The sequence below is a fragment of the Ovis canadensis genome, chromosome 9, assembly GCF_042477335.2.
Source record: "Ovis canadensis isolate MfBH-ARS-UI-01 breed Bighorn chromosome 9, ARS-UI_OviCan_v2, whole genome shotgun sequence".
Lineage (NCBI taxonomy): Eukaryota > Metazoa > Chordata > Mammalia > Artiodactyla > Bovidae > Ovis > Ovis canadensis.
Window position 1 is genome coordinate 57,813,885 of NC_091253.1, and position 21,041 is coordinate 57,834,925.

The window sequence follows — 21,041 nt, forward strand, 5'->3', positions numbered from 1 at the left end:
ACTGAACATGGCTTGGGTGGATGGAGGGTGGGGGAAGTCACTGATGGCAGTGGGGCAAGCCCTGAGCAGAGGTGAGGCAAAGATTCTTAGGGGCTGTTTAGTCTATTAAAGAGCTCAGTTAACATGGACCGGAGGTTTGTTCGTAAGAATAACAAGAGACAATGTTGGAAAGAAAGTAGAGACTGTATCTGAAAAGTCTAGAATGGCAGGGAGAGAAATGTGGCCTCTCATCTATGGACCAAAGGGTATCATGTTAGAAGTAGCACTTTAGAAAATCCATCCTTTGAGGGTATGCTCTCCCGTTGACTCTTTTCCATACTTTCTTCACCTGAGACCTAAAAGTCCCTCCACTCCCCACCCCTGCCTTTCTCTACAGACATTCTCCAAATGTCTCTCTTGGGCAACCGAGCATGCACGGACACTTCATTATTCAAGCCACTTGGCCAAACGTGTGCCTGTGAAAAATGAACGTCCTCGGCCTGATGAATGAGTCAGATCCCTGCATGTTTGATGTTCACGTGTTCTGTATGTGTGAATGTTGTGTTTCTAAGATGAAATCCCAGGAGGAAGCAAGTTGTGCTGTTATATAGCTCTTTGTCAGTGATGAAGCTGGCCAAATCTTAGAGATGTATGTTGTGGGCGTTCTTTACAGATGAAATGGAATGGAAACTAGTTTCCATTGCTATCCCTTGGGTATCGAAGTGGCTAAATCTATGCTCTGACATCCAAGATACTTGATGCTGAATTCGGTTCCATAGCAGATAAATCTGAGTGAAGGTCTCGTTTATATAGTTTCAGAGGAAGTAAAGCTTTTCCATTCATCTGTTCTTAATGGTGATCAAAGAGACAGCTGTTATTCTCCTAGCTTAGTTCCTTGCAAAGGCTGATAAAGCCATTACTACAGTTGTTCCATACAGCTTCCTTTTGTTGGACTATGACTGTTCTAACACCACCAAGATCCTGCTATTTTACAGAACCAAAGGATGAAGACAATACTGACAGGGAGCTTACAGTACTTCACAAATCAGTTTTATTAATTTAAACACAAATTGAAGAAAAAGTCTGTACACAGTTGTGGACACGACACACCTTTATACAGTAAGGCCAAGATAAACTTTTGTCTTTTCAGTTTGTAGAGTACAAAAACATAAAATGGAAAGGCTAAAAAACTGTTGACTTCTGTTTGCTTCAAGCAAGAGAGGAAAAAACAACTGAATTCAATGATTAAACAATTTGGAGATATTCACAACTGACTAATTCTAGCAGCAACATGAAACCTTAGGAAAGGATAGGGCACCTCTGTAGCTACTTTGGGTCAAAGCTGGTGGGTTTTTTTTTCCCTCCAATATACTATTAAAGAAAATTCATCCAAAAAGTAATTTCATGACAATGGAAGGCCTTTAGATGAGAGAAACTAGTGTCTAGATAAACTGATGGATTACTTTTGGCTAAACTTTTTAGGGGGTATTACAAAGGTGACAAACTTCATTTCTCAGATTTACGCTTGTCATATAATTAGAAGGGGGTTGAAAAGAGTAGCATTATTTTCTTGGTGATGATGACTGGATCATGTCCCACTGCTGGCAATGAACTTTTCTGGGATGGTGGGGAGTGGAGGGGTGGGAGGTGGAGGGAAAGAGAAAGAACATGAATGTAAGGGAGTAATACAAAGTTGTGCTGATTTGCAGATATGTGATGGCCTTCCTTAAACAAGAAAATATCATCTGGACACATGATAGTGTCCCTTTGCTAGTGTCCAATTCATGAACCATTTATAAAATCTATCCATCATCTACATTCTTTCTGTGGGAAGAAGCATTTGAATAACTGTCCTTTGCCAAATAGTTATACTACATTAATGCTAAAAATGAAAAAGTGAGGTTGTAAGAGGACTTGTCTTCCCCTTCTAATTGTTTAAGACACTGATGTGTTATTTACCAAGGCCCTCCTAACAGTATTAAAAAAAAAAAAGTACAGATTGGGAAAAAAATTAGAAAACAAAATCCTATTGACACTTGACATCCATGCTTTTGGTCTTGACAACATGATCTAAAAAAAAAAATCCATTATCTACATATTTATACCGAGTACTTGGAGAAGGCCCTGCATGTCTGTGCAGGTCCTCCTCATACTTCACTATCAAGGCATTGCTACCTTTCAATATCATTTTTCTAAACAATATGTAAAAGAAATCATCCATTATTACAAATTTACACCAAAAATTCTTTCTGTACATGATTGTCTCAGTGATGTACATATTATACGTTTAAATTAGACATATTTTAAACTACTTTGCAATGTGCTAAAATTCAAAGTACTTGCTGTGTCATGAGGCCAGGGCCTTCGATCGCTTCTGTCATGCTACTGTCTCTTCAGTTATCTGATGTCAAAAGTCTGTTTGCGTGAACTGTATGGTTCTTGAATTATACCTCGATAAAGCTGTGTTTTTGTTTTGTTTTTTTTTTTAAAAAGTCTGTTCATAAATAAGTAGAGATGTACAGAAGACCCTGGGTATGAGACACCAGAAAAAGTAAACCTTTACAAGAAAAATCCCCCCACTGGTACTCAGGAAACCCATCTCAGTCTTTGTTGTGCAATCAAGTTGGCTGTACTGGAGAAGCTGTGCTATGTCACACGGAAGATGCTAGAAACATTAAGCGCCTGCAGGTCCTTTCTTCACAGGTTCGAACCATGGTTAATGTGGCCGAGACACACGACACTGTGCTGGAACATTCTCATGGCTTATTTGCAATGGATTCACAGTACTAGGAGTCAACAGCTGTTCTGAAGAAAGGGGTGTGGTGTCCTTCATTTCCCACAGAGGTGGAGGTGAGGACCCACAGCAGCTGGGTGTCAAAATGCTGAAATGATAATTTGGAGTCTGGCGCCCACTTGGGACTCAGCTTGGTGGATGTGTCCCCCGGTCACAGGGTGGCTGTGCAGCTTCAAAGTGCGAGGTGACTGTTACAGGTACTCCAGCTCCAAGGCATGATGTAGGGCCATGAGGTCCGAGTGGCTGGAGACCCTCCAGAAGGGCATGGCGTGCTGCAGAGGGGCAGACAACGTGGTGAGGATGGAGAGCGCTCCCAGCACCAGCCCTGAAGGGCTGCTTTGTTAGCCCACTCCACTGCCCACCCCTCTTTATTCCGAACTGTGAAAACTGCCCGTTAAGATCTCAACAACACATCTGTTTAAAACAAAATCCAAACTTACTCCTCCCCTAAGAATGCCAGAGTGCATTTTAAATGCAATTCGGGAATCTGTGTTTTTTTAAGAAGGTGATGGGTATTTCTTAAGCAGACCTATACTGCCGCTTGAATGCCTATTCCAAACTTCAAATAAAACCCAGTAGCTGTGAACAAAAATGTGTCAAATATTTGCCTTTCAAAATCTGGATCCACTGGAGCTTTCACGCTGCAAGTTTAAGTGGTTTTCCTTAGTTGGTAGTATTTTACATTTTACAAAATTTTAGTTCTAAAATCAAAATCTGATTAAAACAACTTTTTTTCATTTATTTCCATCAGGCATTGTTCACACTGACCTTGAAACAACATTACCATGTGAGAAAACTTTAAATGAACATCTAAGGTAGTTTTTTCAGCTTTTTTTGGTAGTTGTTTAAAAAATCAATCGAAAAATCTTCCTTAAATGATGGAGATATCTTTGTAAAACATCTGAATTAACCAGAGACAAGAAAAACAGCCCCCTTCCCCCTGCCTCACAAAGTTTCATCATCCATGAAAGATAAAAACATGATTATCAACTTTACGGCTCAAAAACATTATGATATGTACGTATCAGCAAACTCTTCTTAGATAAGAGAATCATCATCTTTTAGAGAATAAAATTCTATTTTTTTTTTACACAAAAAATAATGTGAAGGTCTGAGTATAATTTGCAATTATAGTTCTAGGGGTTTTTAAACAATTCAGACTATTAGGAGAATATGGCATGAAAACAAATAGAATTTGGAACTGAGGAGTTTTGGAGGGACTATCTAGATAAGTGACAGTAGAAGCTACTGTTTTGGTATAGATCACACACCTGTTGCTATTCTGGGGATGCAAAATATTATTACTTATTGATAATGTCTTTGTCTCAAGTGATCTGCTAAAAACATATACCATAGTCCAATGTCACATGTAGGCCTTTCTGGATTCTATACTATTTTAGGGTATCTCTTTTTGTTATCCTTCAATAACAGTTCAGTATCAAGTACTAGAGATCTTTTTTCAAATATGTATGATGTTCCACTGGGCAACTTTAGATCATAAACATATACTGTACTATTTTGCATTCATTCATGAGAGATTTTTGTGTTTGCAAGCATGGCATAGAAGACATCCCTGACCCACCCTTTCATAGTCTGTGGTTGAGTAGCAGACATGAACGGCAATCATGCAAGTTCACCTCAAAGGAGCAGGACGAGGTGATTCCCGTTGCCTGGGGAACTGTGGGAGACACTTGGTAAGAGGAGAGGTAATAACTGAGCTAGTTATGAAAGGATGGTCATTCAGACGAGCACTGTACTGGCTGCGTGTGTGAAGGGGCAGAGGATAAAGGACAAGTTCACTGTTTCAATACTATCTGTGTGAGAGAAAGACATGGCTCTGACATTATTGGCTGTAGGAGTCAAATGGTGCAAGACCTGGTTAGTCCTGTTAAAGAGTTTATTGATAGTTATTATGAACATTTAATATTGAGTAATTATAAGATTGAGTCTAGGGAAGAGAACGGGATTCAAACATGTGTTAACAAATAATTATATTGCAAAATAACATTTTCTCTAAGTAGGCACATACCGATGTGAAGCTTTTATGGATCAACAAGAGCTTCCCAGGCCCAGTAAGTACAAAGTAAATAATTTTTTTCCTGAATCAGTGTTTAGCTTGGAACAAATATTTCTTAAATCAGAGAGTGATGGTGGCAAAAGAGGAAAAGAAAAGCAGGTTCTAGAATGAGGAGACCTGGGTTATACTCTCAACTCTGACTTTAGTAACATGGCTTTGAATCATGACATCTCCTTGGAGCCCTAGTTTGTTTATTTGTAAAGTAACGGTTTAGGGGAAATGACTCAGGGTTGCTCCTAGGTTTAATAAAGCCAATAACTTTTTCATTAAAGTATTACTTGTTCAGCACTATAGCTAGAGCAGATTTATAAAATAATATACATACATAACATATCCTCCCACTGCCAAGAACCAGCAGGCAAGACATATCTGCTGAACATTTTTATTACAATGTAAGGCAGTGTGGGATTAAGAATCAAAATGACCTAGCCAGCACATCAAGTAAGAAAAATAAAAGCATCAGAATTGGAAAGGAAGAAGTAAAACTATTTGCAGATGGCATAATTTTATGTATAGAAAATCCTAAAGACACCAACGAAAAACTGTTAGATCTAATCAATGAATTCAACAAAGTGGCGGGATACAATATCAGCCTACAAAAATCAGCCTTTGTATACACTAAGACCAAATTATCCAATAATAAAGTGATTCCATTTACAATAACATCAAAAACAGTAAAAGTGAAGGATTTCTACACTGAAAACTATAAGACACAGATGAAAGAAATTGAAGACGACACGAATAATAGATGGAAAGGTATGTCAAGTGCATGACTAGAAGAACAGATATTGTTAAAATGTTCATACTGTGAGTGCATCCTTAGCTGCTCAGTTGTGTCTGACTCTTTGTGACCCCATGACTGTAGCCCACCAGGCTCCTCTGTCCATGGGACTCTCCAGGCAAGAATACTGGAGCGGGCTGCCATGCCCTCCTCCAGGGGATACTCCCAACCCAGGGACAGAACCCAGGTCTCCCGCATTGCAGGCAGACTCCGTACTCTTCTGAGCCACCATCTACAGATTCAGTGCAATCTCTGTCAAAGTTCCAATAGTGATTTTTACAGAAGTAGAAAAAACAATCCTAAAATGTATATGGAGCTAAAAGACCTCAAATTGCTAAACCAATCCTGAGAAAGCACAAAGTGGGAGGCATCACACTTCCTGATTTCAGGCTGTATTATAAAGCTGTGGTAATCGAAACAGTATATAATAAAAACAGATACGTAGAAAATGGAACAGAATCAACAGCCCAGAAACAAAGCCATGTATATATGCTTAACTAATAGAAGGGAGAAAAGAATACTCAATGGAGAAAAGATGGTCTCTTCAATAAATGTTGCTGGGAATACTGGCTATTCACATATAAAAGAATGAAACAACCTATAAAAGAAGGAAAAAACCTAAAAGGGACTAAAGATGTAAATGTAAGAACCAAGAACCATAAAACTCCTGTAAGAAAACACTGGGGAAAAACTCCTTGGCATCAGCCTTGGTAATGATTTTTTGGATATGATACCTAAAGCACAAGCAAACAAAATAAACATGTAGACTATATCAAACTAAAAAGTTTCTGCACAGCAAAAGAAATGATTGACAAAATAAAAAGATAACCTACGGAATGAGGAAAAATAATTTGTAAACTATATATAAGGGGTTAATATAAAACTCAATAGCAAAACAATCTAAAAATTGGGCAGAATAGACATTTTTGTAAAGAAAATATACAGATGGCCAACAAGTATGTGAAGTAGTGCTCACTATCACTAATTAGTGCAATACAAATCAAAATCACAATGAGATAATCACCTCACACCTGTTAGAACAGCCTTCATCAAAAAGATAAGGGGTAACAAATGCTGATGAGGAGGCAGGGCAAAGGGAACCCTTATGCACTGCTGGTCAGGATGTAAACTGGTATAATCAGTATGGAAATGAGTATGGCGGTTCCTTAAAATATTAAAAACGGAACTACCACATGACTATACAACCCACTTCTGGGTATATACATGCCTGAAGGAAATGAAAATAATATGTTGAACAGATATCTGCATCTTCATAGCAGAACTATTACCATACTCTAGATATGGAAGCAACCTAAGTGTCCATCAACAGATGAATGGATACAGACATTGTAAGATTACACCACATATATATGCAGCTATTCAGATGGATGAAATGGGACTTAATGGACATGAATTTGAGCAAACTCTGGGAGACAGTGGAAGACAGGGGAGCCTGGTGTGCTACAATCAGTGGGGTGGCAAAGAGGCATACAGGACTTAGAGAATGAACAAAAACAACAACATGGAGATACTCCATCCGGTAACTAGAGCCCTGAAACTGAAACAGTTAACAATAATAGCCTAAACTGATGGGTGTGTGACTAGTTTATCGAGATTAGGCATATATTGAGAAAAATGGGCACCAAGACCTAAATTTTAGGAAGTAGCACATGTTTTTGGGTCATTAGAACCAAAATATTCCCTAATGGGAAGATGATGACATATCCTTTCTGTTCCTCTTGCCTACATGTGCAGTTTTCCAAATTTCCTTCTGCCACCTTTACGGTCTGGTATTTTGTGTTTATCCCTTCTGGTTATACATAAGATCAGTAATATAAAAAGCTGGGCATGTGAACATTCACATGTAATTTGAGTTTTGCTGAATTATTAAAAAATAGTTCAAAACCATAAAGGCACATAGCCTTTGCCCTAGGCATTATACTTCTAGGAATTTATCCCACAAATATATTGATACCTGCCCACGCATGAACCACGTAAGAACTGTCTGTAATAGTAAATACTGGAAACCGCCAAAATGTTGAGCCCCAGGGGACTTGTTAAACTATAGCACATCAATGTAATGAAATTCTGATGTGGTCATTCATAAGCATTAGAGATACAGAGCTCCATGTGCTCCTGATATGAAATAACTACCAGGATATATATTAAGTGAAAAAAAAGGTATTAAGAAAAGTATATAATTTGTATAAAAAAATAAAAACTTATCTGTGCTTTCCTATGCATATATGTAGAAAATCTGCATATGGAGATACAAATACTTCACAAATTGTAAATAGATTATTCTGAGAATTTATGAAACTTTCGGCACAGCTTTGCTCTATGACTATTTGTATATCTGCATCCCCTCTGGACAAAGTCTGCACTTTAAAGATGAAATACATTTTAAGATCTGGCATATAGTTTGTGCTCATTAAGTTAAATAAGTGTAATGGCTTTAGAATAAAATTCTGTACTCAGTGTTAGTAATCCCTTTGTTTCATTTAAAACTAAAAGCAAAACTTGCATAAAAAATACTCTTTTTTTTTTTTTTAACAACAGTCCTTATTTTTCTCCTAAATAAACTCAGAATCAAGCATTATGAAGCAGATTCTCAGTTTCATCTTGGTTTTGGGCAAGGTTTGGGATGCACAATGAAAACGGACATTTTTGATGAAGCCGTTGTTATTATGTAGAGTAATGGATGCTTCCCATACCCACTTCCCTCCATGTTATTCACAAGAGATTCATTTTAAGTGGTTCTCTGAAAAGTAAATAAAGTCAGAGTTATAAAACAAGGCCATTTTGCTCCAGAAACCAAAACTGCTGTCAGTGTGCAGAAGACTATTACTTATATTTTGATTTTTAAATCATGCTTTAACTATTTTCACTGGAAGAATGTTAGGAAAATAAGAAATTTTATGGTTAAAAAAAGCATGGCAAATTTTGATAACAAAAGACATACATACATCAAAGGAAGATATTGACAGGTAGGGAGATAGTTTCTCTCAACAGTCTTTCTAGGAACAAAGAGGTGCTTGAAGAAACCTCTTACAAGAGATCTTGTTTAGAATTTGCTTATTTCTTCTAGGGTGAAAAACTGAAAGCATTTCCTCTAAGATCAGAAATAAGAAAAGGATGTCCATTCTTACCATTATGATTCAACATAGTTTTGGAAATCCTAGCCACATCAATCAGAGAAGAAAAAGAAAAGGAATACAAACTGGACCAGAAAACTACTAGAGCTCATCAATGAATTCGGTAAAATTACAGAACACAAAATACACATAAATCTCTTGCATTCCTATATATTAGCAATGAGAAATCAGAAAAAGAAAACCTTAATTCAAAAAGATACACGCATCCCAGGGTTCACTGCAGCAAAATTTACAATAGCCAGGACATGGAAGCAATCTAAATGTCCATCAACAGAGAAATGGATAAAGAAAATATGGTACACATATACAATGGAATATTAGCCATAAAAAGAATGAAATAATGCTACTTGAAGCAACATGGATGGACCTTACTAAGTGAAGGAAGTCGGACACAGAAAGACAAATACTATATCACTTAAACATGCAATCTAAAAGAACAATACAAATGAACTTATTTACAGAACAAAGTGTTACAGATGTAGAAAGCAAACTTATGGTTACCAGGGGATAAGGCAGGGGGAGAGAGAAATTGGAACTGACACAGACACACTAATATATACACATATATATATATATATATATATATATATATATATATATATATATATATAAAGACCTACTGTTGCAAAGAGTTGGACATGACTGAAGTGACTGAGCATGCACATATAGCCCAGGGAACTCTACTCAACACTCTTAATGACCTACATGGGGATAGAATCTAACAGAGAGTGGATATATGTATAATTGATTTACTTTGACGTACATGTGAAACTAACACAACATTGTAAATCAACTATACAATAAAAAATTTTTTTAAAGATCTTTTTAGAATAATGTTTTTTAAAAAACAAAGGTATCTCTAACCTTTTCTCTGTGAAGGAATGTGTTTTAATGATACAAATTATAGAATTAGATCCAATTACTGATGAAACTCCTGGAATTGTACTGGAAAAGAGAGCAACGGTGACAGAGCAGATTTTGAGCATAACAGAACAGGTAATTGGCAGAATACTTACTAGTTTTCATGCCTGGGCTAAAAAAAAAAAAAAAAAAAAAAAAAAACACAACAATACAACACTACATCTAGCAAAAGAACTTTATTTAGGGAGATGAAAAATAACTCCACAGGTAGGAGGCAAGAGTGTTGTACTAGATTTTTAAAAGGACACAGGAAACTAAGACACAAGCTAAATGGTTAAAACTGATTTAGAAGAAAAGCAAAATATTTTGATTTTGCAAATCATTTTAGTACCCACTCTTGCAGCACTTCACTGTTTCACTGTCAGTTTTATTTAGTGATCTGAAATGCTTGTGAACCAAATTACAAACTAGAATTAATGATTTATTTAAAAAATTTTAGTCATGAGTATGAAATGGGGAGAACATTTAACACAGTTCTATATACCTCCCAAAAGGAAATAAACACTGCACACTATAACAACTTTTCAAAAGCATTAAAATTATTTTTTGTAAATCAAATCATATTTAAGATATCTAAGTGAAGTTTGTAATTTGAAGGAACTTTGTGCTGAATTTCAAAGATATAATTGGCTTCATATCTTACTTTGGTAGCTTTCAAGCACTGTGATTTTGGCCAAAGTATTCACCTTCCTGTGACATCTGAATCACAGGTGCAATTTTTAGGAATCTGAATATTTCTGAAAAATCTGTACAATTTACAAACACACATAAAGATCTTACAACTCTACGTTACAGTTGCATTAGAGTTTCCAAGCTGGTAGGTCTCAAAGTACAGAGTTCCTTTGTAACAGAATACTGCACTGATCACAAACACTTATCCCAAGAAGCTAAAACAAACTTGAAGCTACAACTTCTCATTCACGGTCAAACAATTTAAAGAGGATGTTCTTTGTAAGCAGTTGTCTAATTTTTTTTTCTTTTTTTGGTACAGGTGTGTGTGTTTGTCCTGAATAAAAAGAATAATATGTCCAAGGGATAAACATTGGAAACAATTTTAACTGTTCTTCAGAGGGAATAAATACTCTCAGTACTGTTTCTACTTTCAATTCTAACATCAAACCAATAATTCCTTTTCTTTTTCCATGTTGTGTTCACCCACACAAATATCTAAGAAAGAAAATTTCTCAGAAAGGCTTAGGAAGAAACTGGCCTACAGAATCCTTGATGGGAGACCAAAGCTTTGACTTGTGTCTCTTTTTTTTCATATTAAGTCATCACTTTCATTAAACATTATTCTGTCTACCGCAAGCTAGAAAGCCACGTTTTGGCTTCTCTTTAAAATATTTTGCTGAATACCACATGGAGAAGGACCAGCCTGGAGGGCACATTCACACCTTGGCCCTGGGCCATCCTGGCATGCAATTCTGCTCTTCAATTCTATGATGCTCAGAGGGGCAAAACTATTCCATGTTCCCATCGCCACTAGGAGGTCCTGTCTAGAAATGGCAGGGGATTACTCAGGAAAAAGACTTGAGTCTGGATTTGCACCAAATATTCTCTTTAACTCTCCAGGGTTGAGTTTTGGGCACTTTACTTAGTCTGGGAAAGATTTCTTTTTATGAAGACAGCCCAAAGGGCTAACAGATGTACCTAATGACAATGGATGGCCATTGGTGAAGCTGGAATGCAGAGTGAGTGCTTAGATGGCAAATACTGCTTAGAATCAAGTTTTTAAAACGTGTGGGTGGGTTTCCACCAGTGCTGGTCACACTTGGGGAAACTGTAATCCTGGGCATATGGTGTATCTATGAATATAAGAGAAATAATCTATTATTTATAGAATTAGGGTCAATTTCTATGCTTTCCTGGTGGCTCAGACGGTAAAGAATCAGCCTGCAATGCAGGAGATGCGGGTTCAATCCTTGGGTCAGGAAGATTCCCTGGAGAAGGTCATGGCAACCCACTCCAATATTCTTGCCTGGAGAATTCCACAGAAGAGCCTGGCAGACTACAGTCATGTGGTCACAAAGAGTCAGACATAACTAAGCGACTTACACTTTCTATCCTTTTACTGGAATTCAGAGTTACTGAAGGTGAATTTACCATTTTGGGACTCTAAAGAGGCTGGCCATGTGCCATACTGCATCTATGGTGTGGTGCCATTTCTGGGATATACTGGAATACTCCAGAAGAGCTTGCCTCCTTTATGGAAATATATTGTCATTTCTATGAGTGAGGGTGTGGGCAAGAGATGGAAAAATTATCCTATTGGTTAATCTCAAAATATTTAATGCTCTTCAATTTAAGAAATATTACAGCATGACTGTGCCAAGATTTAGGGAGTTGTAAAAAAGAAATGAAGACTGAGGGCCAAACAAAAATCAATCAAAATATAAGGTTCCCACCACTCAGGAGCTCATACTTAACTGCTGAGACAGGCACTCACACAAATAGTTAATAATAATGGCTGCCACTTGTTGCATACTTCATAGGTATCAGGCTCTGTTTTATATTTTAATAACTTATTTACCAGAGACATATCAATATATCTCTTGTTAGTTGAATGTTATTGACCAGTGTTTCAATATTCACTTACGTAACAAACTGCCACAGTTGCTAGTTTCTGCAAAAGTCCCACAGCCAATAATGTGTTAACTTAATCTAAACCTTAAAATAGCCCAACGAGCTAGGTGCTGCTATTGTCCCTATGTATAGATAAAGAGAAAGGTAAAGTAACCTGTTCAGAGCTGGTAAATGACAGCTGCAATTCAAACGCAGGCTGTCTGGCTCAAGAATCCAAGTTATTTCCCATAGCTTCTCCAATTAAGGACTTCCCTGGTGGTTCAGACGGTATAGAGTCTTCCTGCAATGCTGGAGACTTGGGTTTGATCTCTGGGTCAGGAAGATCCCCTAGAGAAGGGAATGGCTACCCACTCCAGGATTCTTGCCTGGAGAACTCCACAGACAGAGGAGCCTGGTGGTCCTACAGTCCATGGGGTTGCAAAGAGTCGGACACGACTGAGTGACTAATATTTTCACTTTTTTCGCTTTCTCCAATTATAGAATAAGTGGTGCTACTCAGTTCTTACAAACAAGAGAAACAGAAAAGGTGGTATATAAACTGGATTTTGAAAAATGAGGAAGACATTCGGGCCCTGGGGAAAGGAGCAACAGCAGCGGGGGAGGTCCTGGGCATGGCCAAAGGAAGGTAAGCAGACCAATATGCCTACAGTGTAAGGTGCAAGATTGGAGGAGACTGAAAGGTAGGTTGTTACCAGGTTGTGTAGACCCTGAATGCCTGGCTAAGGAATGTGGTTCCTCCTCCTTCCCCCTTTTAAAAATGTGATAAAGGACATTCATGAGAAAGCTTTTGCTAAAGGAAATGACAGAATTATACTTGCAGGGATGCAGAAAAATAGAAAGAAATATGATGGATAAACTGGGTCAAGAGACCTAATAGTTGGGTCTGCTTCCTTCCTCCTTTCTGCGCATCCCCAAAGGGGTAATTCACTGATGTTGTGATCAAAAGAAGGTACTATACTCTAGGGAAGAAAAGTTTTGCATCCTAGCTCTGATCAGCTGGTAGAATCTTTCTGAACTGATGTTTAGAAGGTTCTCTGAATTGATGTTTAGAAGGTTCATAGGCAGCATCCAGGCTTAGGTAACAAAGGTTTAATCACCTGGTGATGTCTGCCATGGGTGCAGAGAGGGGCATGCTGGCGTTAGCAAGCACGTATGCTGTCTCTATTCCAGGTGACAGATCCAGAGCTAAGCCTCCTTTTCTGTTCCCCAAGTCCACATTCTGTGAAGATGAACCATCCATGACCCCTGAGCTTGTGAATATCACTCTTCAAAAAGATTATTTCAATAATGATTTAATTCTACTCTGCCCTAGATCAGTACTTACAGTTCTGGATGCATTCACAATCTGTTTCAGAGAAATGGAATGTGTTTAAATGATCCAGCTCAGAATTTTGAGGACTAAGAAAAATTAAAGGGCACAAGAAACGCCAATGAGGAACACTCACCTTTTTTGCCCCTTGTTCCTCTTCCACACCATCTCCTATGACAACATACACCACTTTTCTTCCAAACCTCTGAATTATTCTCTCAAAACAGCTTTCCTTTCCTAATGAACAAAAGTAAATGATAAAAAAATGTAAACTTTGGGCAAGTCAGGACTCTAGGACTTAAACTTTTTATATAGAATGCTGTTTTTATGCTTCTGATCCAACTCTATCATACTTGTGTGAACTAGGAAAAGCATTCTTTTACATGCCATTTGGGGAGTATGCAGAACAGCACAATACAGCAAAAACTGTAAATGAATTACCCATGTGGTATCCTGTCCCTGGGAAATTGACAGTTTTAGTACTTTTTCCTCTAAGACTCATTTATTAAAAAGTAGGATCTGGTCATTTACAGTATAAATTTGGTAGAGAAAGTATTGTTTTGTAGTACTTTGACCCTCTGAGCTGAGACTAAACAAAATCATGCCATTCTGCCAATATATTTTAACTTGATTAAAAAAATATTTCACGATCTGTCAAACACTGAATCTAATATCTGATTGAAAGGCTATTGAGAAGGATGAACAAAACTGAAGGATTGGTTTTGTTATGGCAAGAGAAATCAAACACCGAACTTAGTTTTTCCCTTCATTTTCAGGTTGGAATACTTCTTTGAATGAAAGACACTTCCAAGGCCAAATGTGTTGACTGGAAATATTCTTGGAAAACTGTTTCTGAAATGAATGTCATGTAATTTGGGGCCTTACCAGAGCATGCTTGTCTGACCCATGCTACAATACCTACAAGAGCATGCTTGCCTGACCCAGGCATCTAATGTTCAGTAAAGCAATTTCCTAGAGGAAAAGCGGGATAAAGGTAACAGAATACCTTTATCTGTCTATTATCTTTCCCATGTCAAGGCTTGGTTTGGGCTCCAGTGGCAGCTACGCTGTCAGCACATCCCTGTGGTTAATGCAGTCATTGTTGCTTTGTAGAACAGGAACTAGGGTTCCAAGTCCAGGGCTGCCAATAAGGTCATTTTAATGGACAATGGGACAGTTTATAGTTTTCAGATGTGAATGCTGAGCGGGACCTGTACCTCTTTCAAATAAGGATCAGATATACACACGAACAAATTGCTTGTTTGCTTAAACAAATGTCTGCTTTATATTTGTATTTTGCACTAAAATCTCTAGTTTGCATCTGACAGAATGAAATGGAGCCAGCCTTATTCAAAGATGTCATTTCAATGCTTCTGTAGTTGCTCACTAACCTGTGAAATATTAAATCACTTTGAGAAACAAATACAAAGGCTGGTTTTCACTGCAAAAAAATATACAACCGAACACTTGGATGTCATGAAACTTTCTTTTCCCCCTTAGAGCAAAATGTTTGCATAGTTTTGTAAAGTTTCCTCTTCACGGGAAAAGGAAGGTAAACTCAATGTGACTTTAAAATAAAGCTGTGATGGACAAATTCTCACCCAAATACTATCTTCCTAATAAGGTTCATTGTGAATACACAATAAGAATTAATAAACTGAAGCTCACATTTAGAGGTTAATTTGAGTTCTTACATGGAATTTTGATTTTGATGAATCCATTTTGTCTGAAAGAACATCACAGCTCTCTGCTGAATGACAGACCAGTCCCTTTCCTTCTTTGATTTTGCCATTTTGCCTACAGGAAAAAATCCCTGGTTTTTCTACACTGATTCCCATATGACATATCTCATTTGATGGCAAGATTAGCAGTAATTAACAGGAGTTTCAATCTCTATTTTTATTACTAAAAAAAAAAATCACAGGAACATAATTCTACCACTGGTTTTGAGATCATTTCTACCACTGTACAGTATTTAAATTGAATTTTTATTCTATATTGAAAAAAATTCCAATATTGCAGACAATATGTTCATTAAAAATACTTTCTTAATTGTTATTATAATTTCCTATTATCCTCACATTTTCAGATTATTTGAGATTAAACTTCAACTTGCAAAACATGTAATATACTACTATTCCTTTCCTTCTAGGAAGTTAAGTACTATATCCCTTGTATATTATATGCTTATTTGGAATATGTTCTTTCTTTCATGTGCCACTAAAACCTTATCTTGGATCCCTGTTCACAAAACATGATTTCTCTTAATTGATACAGATAAAGACCTGAGTTAATGGAAATTGATTACTAATTTATGTGAGAACATGTAAAAATTCTGGGTATATCAGGCTACTAGGAATTCTTTGTTTTATAAGGGTCTTCTAGTTTTCTGTTCTTGGCCTTTCTCAGGAGGCAGCAGTCATTCTCAAACTCCAACTAGTTCCAACTTTATAGGGTTATTTGAATATCCTACAGGTTCTTCAAACTCACATAAGTAGGATCAAACTCTTATTTTTGTCATCAAACCTGATTGCCCCATCAGCTAATAGTGTCAATACTGATCCAGTTGCCTAAAAGAAACCTCTATTGTCAGCCTTCTTCTGAATAAACAACCATATATTCATCCATTTCATTCAACATTGAGTACCTACTATGTGCTAGGCCCTATGGCTACAATGATGAATGATACAGACAGACTCAGTTATCAAGGAGACTATGAACAAATAACTAAACAAGTAATTTTTTAGTGATAGTTTAGTAAATTCTTTGAAGAGAAGAACAAATCAGAGATAGATAGTCTGTTTTGCCTCTTTTTGTTTAGCCAGAAACAACCGTCTTCCCACTTACCAGGACACTCATCCTCTGTCCCTAGGACTCAATTATATAACATTCACCTCATCATAGCAACATATGCTGCTGCTGCTGCTAAGTCACTTCAGTCGTGTCCGACTCTCTGCGACCCCAGAGATGTCAGCCCACCAGGCTCCCCCGCCCCTGGGATTCTCCAGGCAAGAACACTGGAGTGGGTTGCCATTTCCTTCTCCAATGCATGAAAGTGAAAGTGAAGTCGCTCAGTTGTGTGTGACCCTCAGCGACCCCATGGACTGCAGCCTTCCAGGCTCCTCCTTCCATGGGATTTTCCAGGCAAGAGTACTGGAGTGGGGTGCCATTGCCTTCTCCTATAGCAACATATAAGGGCACTTAAAACCCAAATCTACCTTGCCAGCTACCCATGAATACTGCATATTAATCACCCAGAAAAACTCACAAGTCCCTTAGCAGGGAATACATTTTAATTTCTCTGTTGCTTTGTTCTCACTAGCCATCTGCGTTTATAAACTACCTATATATAAACTCTTATATACTCTTGTATACCCAGCTCAAATGTCATACCTTCCCTTTAACTTTCACTGACACTTGCCCTTCTGCCTCCTTCTGAGTGGGACTGAATGCTCCCCCAGTGAAGTGCACACTTGGGCACTTACTGGTAGGATCCCTCAGCGTGTGGAATGGTCTGCTGGACCTTAGACTCGGAGATCTACTCTCTCAACTTTACAAGCTATTAACTTAAACTGACTTACTTACATCTCTGAGATTTAGCTTCCTCAGCTGTAAAATGAAAAGGTTGCAAAGATGGACTTTAAATATGTAAAATGTTTAGTACAATTCTGGGCACCTAGTAAATACTTGATAAGTGTCCATTTATATACCACTGAATACTCTGTCATACTATAGTTATTTTGCTGTCTGTTTCCTGTTAGACAGTGAATTCCCTAAGAACAAGAGCCATGTCTTCTTTTAATTCCTACTTTTGTTTTGTCTTGGTTGATATTTTAAGTAAATTTCACACTAATCTTTCCTAACTACATTTTCTTTTTGTAAGAATCTAATTTTTTGATCCCCATAACAAAAATGAGAACTTAATCATTTACACATGTTAAAGCAAAAAAAAAATAGTTCCAGTAATAATAATAGATTGGAGTTGCCTAATTAAAGCTATTAGTTATTCCTGCTTTGTATATTTCTATATAACTACTTGTTTTAGCTTATAAAATAATTTTTGTTGATGCTGCCTAAGAGAATAAAAATAATAATCTAAAAATGATGCTAAGTTGACTGTAGAAAAATGCATAAGTTTTAATGTCAGCCAGTGAAGTAAAATTTTCTGAGTTTAGCTACATGAATTGTGCTTTATATTTATCTTGATATCTAAAGGCAATTTTGACAATAAAATTGGTTTAAACATTATTCTAGTTTTCTGACATTTAGAATCCTGTAAATAAAATCCTATTTGTTGCCTTTCATTTTTACTAGCCTGAAAGCAAAAGGTTGACTGTTATATAAATGATTAAAAAGTAGCTTACCTATTTTAGTTGCACTGTAAATATTTTCTATTGGAAATACAATTCCTAAACCATATAGCAAGACTTTCGCCAATGCTGGGATAAGCTGAGTAGTTGTTACTAAAATATTCACACAGTTCGTTCTATGAGAACAGAAAAAAAAAAAAAAGACAGTTGAAAAATAAGTCTCCAAAATGAACAAGCAAAGCCTGTCTTCAGGCAGAGGCCCTACAAAGTGACTTGGGGACAACTTACCGGGAGTGAATGAGCGTGAGGGCTTTTAGAGCCAGTGTCAACCAGGAGTCTGTCAGGGCTTCAATTTCAGCCCTCAGCTGCAACCAGGCTTCCCTCTTGGCTGGACCAAGCAGGCCTGTGGATTTAAAAGCAAAGGAACTACTTCCTTATCAACGAGTCTCGCCAACTTTATAAACAATAAACATTTAAAACTACTCTAATACCTCCCTCAAGCTTTACGTGTACTAAGCAATTTTTCACATACCATTCAACAAATATTTAGTACTGTAGGAGACATCTATTGTTTCTGCATTCCTGACATCCCTTTTTCTAGTTATAGAAGTCCTCTCTTCTATTGAGGGAGCCTACTCACCCCTATTTCTCCAACTGCATAATTTGCACAGAGACACAACACTATCCTCTGGCTCCCACAATAGGCATATGACCTTGTCTTGGCCACTGAAAGTACCTGGAACTTTTTTGTTGAATCTATTGGGAAAGATGTTTCTCTACCCCATGGAGGTGCTGGACTGGTTGAATAGAAGCCTGGGTCTACTGGTGGTCACTTTTGCCACCTTTTGGGAGGGACTGACCCCAGAGGAAATCACAGGCCAAGGATTACTGATTGCATCACCAGAGCATCTGAATTTAGCCATGCTGGAAACCAACAATCACCCTTAAACTTTTCATTGTGTGTTAGTGGCTTAGTCGTGTCTGACTCTCTGCAACCCCACGGACTGTGTAGCAGCCCACCAGGCTCCTCTGTCCATAGAACTCTCCAGGCAAGAATACTGGAGTGGGTTGCCATTCCCGTCTCCAGGGGATGTTCCCAATCCAGGGATTGAACCCAAGTCTCTTGCATTGCAGGTAGATTATCATCTGAGCCACCAGGGAAGTCAATATATTCCTTTTCATACCAAAGTCCTTTTGAAACACAATCAAAAGATGAACTAATACAAGCATCTACCTGATAGAAGGATGCTTTATGATTCATCATAAGTCCTTTAGGCAAGAGGTCAAGAAACTTACTCCAGTAAGTTTACTAACTCACACAACTGCTAAGAAAGGGAGCCAGGACTAGATGAGCCTGGCCAGGGCAGCTGGCTCTAAATCTATTACTTCTCTCATTCAATTACAGCAGAATAATCACTGGTTAGATGAAACTACTCTCAGCAAAAGCTGTTCTACCCCTAAAATGTGATGTAAATGTATGATGCTCTGAGTATTTTATTGAGACTGTCTTAACCAACCCAGCAAGCTACTGGTGATAGTCACTTGCCTCCAACATTATTTTTGTAGGTATTGTAGATCTCTTTTACTCGTCTGTAGCGGAAGGCCAACTTTCTCATCCAGTCTACACCACCCCGGACACCGGTTGCCAAGCATAAATTAGCACTGGTTGCTGCAGCAGGAAAGCCATCTGTTCCAAAGTTATATGTGCTATTTAGATGCAAGAAAAGCCCAAAGTTAACCAAAGAGAAAGTTCATCTTAGTGAGCTGAGCAATTAAACCATAACTTCCCGATCACGGGCTCACCTTAGGTCTTGTCCGTTGTCATCGGAAGAGACGTCGTCTATATGAACTTGGTCACATTCCTAAAACACAATTAAAATTGATACATGTTAATTTTCAAAAAGGATCTACATTTTTTTGGGAAAAACCGTACACAGCTATTTAAAAACAACCACCTCCAAACACTGAAATTGGTAGTGTTTGCCAACCACGTCAATCAGTAGGTGGCAGTCTTGTTAAATTGACATTTTTACCTACTTTGGGTCCTTTTTCAATGTAAGAAAGGAGCAATGTCAATAAGGACTACTGTTACTCAGGTTCAGAAAACACATTTTTGTGTTTAGAAAGGAAAGTGATTGAAAACAATTAGCATATGTGTTCCATAAACCTCAGGTACCTGAAGACATCACACTGCTCTGAGCTGATTCAGTCAATGCCGAAGTGTAACTGAAACCAGACATTTCGGTAAATCTAACATGCTAGAAAAATTAAACCTGATGCTAACTGCCAATGAAATTATGACCTTTGATTGCTGTTGAGCCACACACCAACACAGCCTGAGGCCAGCGTGGAGCCCAGACCAGAAAATCTGTTACTAGTTTGCTATTGATTTGAGAGATGTGAGTTTTATTTTGCTCGCGTGTGCACATATGTGTGTGTGTGTGTGTGTGTGTGTGTGTAGGAAAAAAGCATGGGAGACTTCCCAATCTAAAAAAATTAACCATGAGGTGTTTTTTTTTCTTTTACTGTTTTCAAAACTTAACTTTTTTTTTTTTACTGTTTTTCTGTTATTACATATTCATTTTAAATAGTGGATTTATGAATTGATTATAAAATGATTGGAACAGACCTGATTTTAAAATCCCACACCATGCATAAACTGTTTAGAATAGGGGGTGTAATTGTGGGTTAAAGTCCAGTTGGACGGGTTCACGCTGATACACCTGTTCACATGTAAGCACTCCTACATCTTACTGCTGTGCCCCAGCCTCCAGCATCTTTGTGGGAAGAGCAACACTCAATAAACATTTGCTGAACAAATGAAGGCAAACTATAATTTGGAGACAGACATGGTCTCTAGTCCAGAAACAAGTAATACGCACTTGGCATGTTTTAATATTTTAGCCATGATTCTTCTCTTGGCAGTCAGCCTCCAAATACCACAGTGGCCTTTCTGACACTTATTTCCATTAAAAGTTTTAGTGAAAAAAATCTTATAAGAAATCTGCAGGCGTGCATCTTGTATTTTAAAAGGTTCTTTGGACTAAAGCTCTTGTCATCCTTCCCATAGAGTTCACCTCATCAAATCTATCCTATCCCTCTCGTGCTTGACATTCAATGTGTAACAAAGAT

At 37.7% G+C, this 21,041-nt stretch overlaps 1 protein-coding gene across 19 annotated transcripts in view; it reads right to left on the reverse strand.

Moving 5' to 3' along the window:
* Window positions 1–1,012: 1,012 nt before the first annotated feature.
* The window catches only part of EYA1 (EYA transcriptional coactivator and phosphatase 1), a 374,655-nt gene continuing 354,626 nt past the window's right edge, over window positions 1,013–21,041 (reverse strand). For all 19 annotated transcript variants that reach the window (XM_069600239.1, XM_069600237.1, XM_069600238.1 and 16 more), the window contains 6 exons: window positions 19,713–19,771; window positions 19,456–19,616; window positions 18,198–18,312; window positions 17,964–18,085; window positions 13,736–13,836; window positions 1,013–3,045 (listed from right to left, as the gene is read on the reverse strand). In XM_069600239.1, coding sequence (XP_069456340.1) covers window positions 2,965–3,045; window positions 13,736–13,836; window positions 17,964–18,085; window positions 18,198–18,312; window positions 19,456–19,616; window positions 19,713–19,771 — 639 coding nt within the window. In that variant the 3' untranslated portion in view covers window positions 1,013–2,964. The remainder of the gene's footprint in view (window positions 3,046–13,735; window positions 13,837–17,963; window positions 18,086–18,197; window positions 18,313–19,455; window positions 19,617–19,712; window positions 19,772–21,041) is intronic.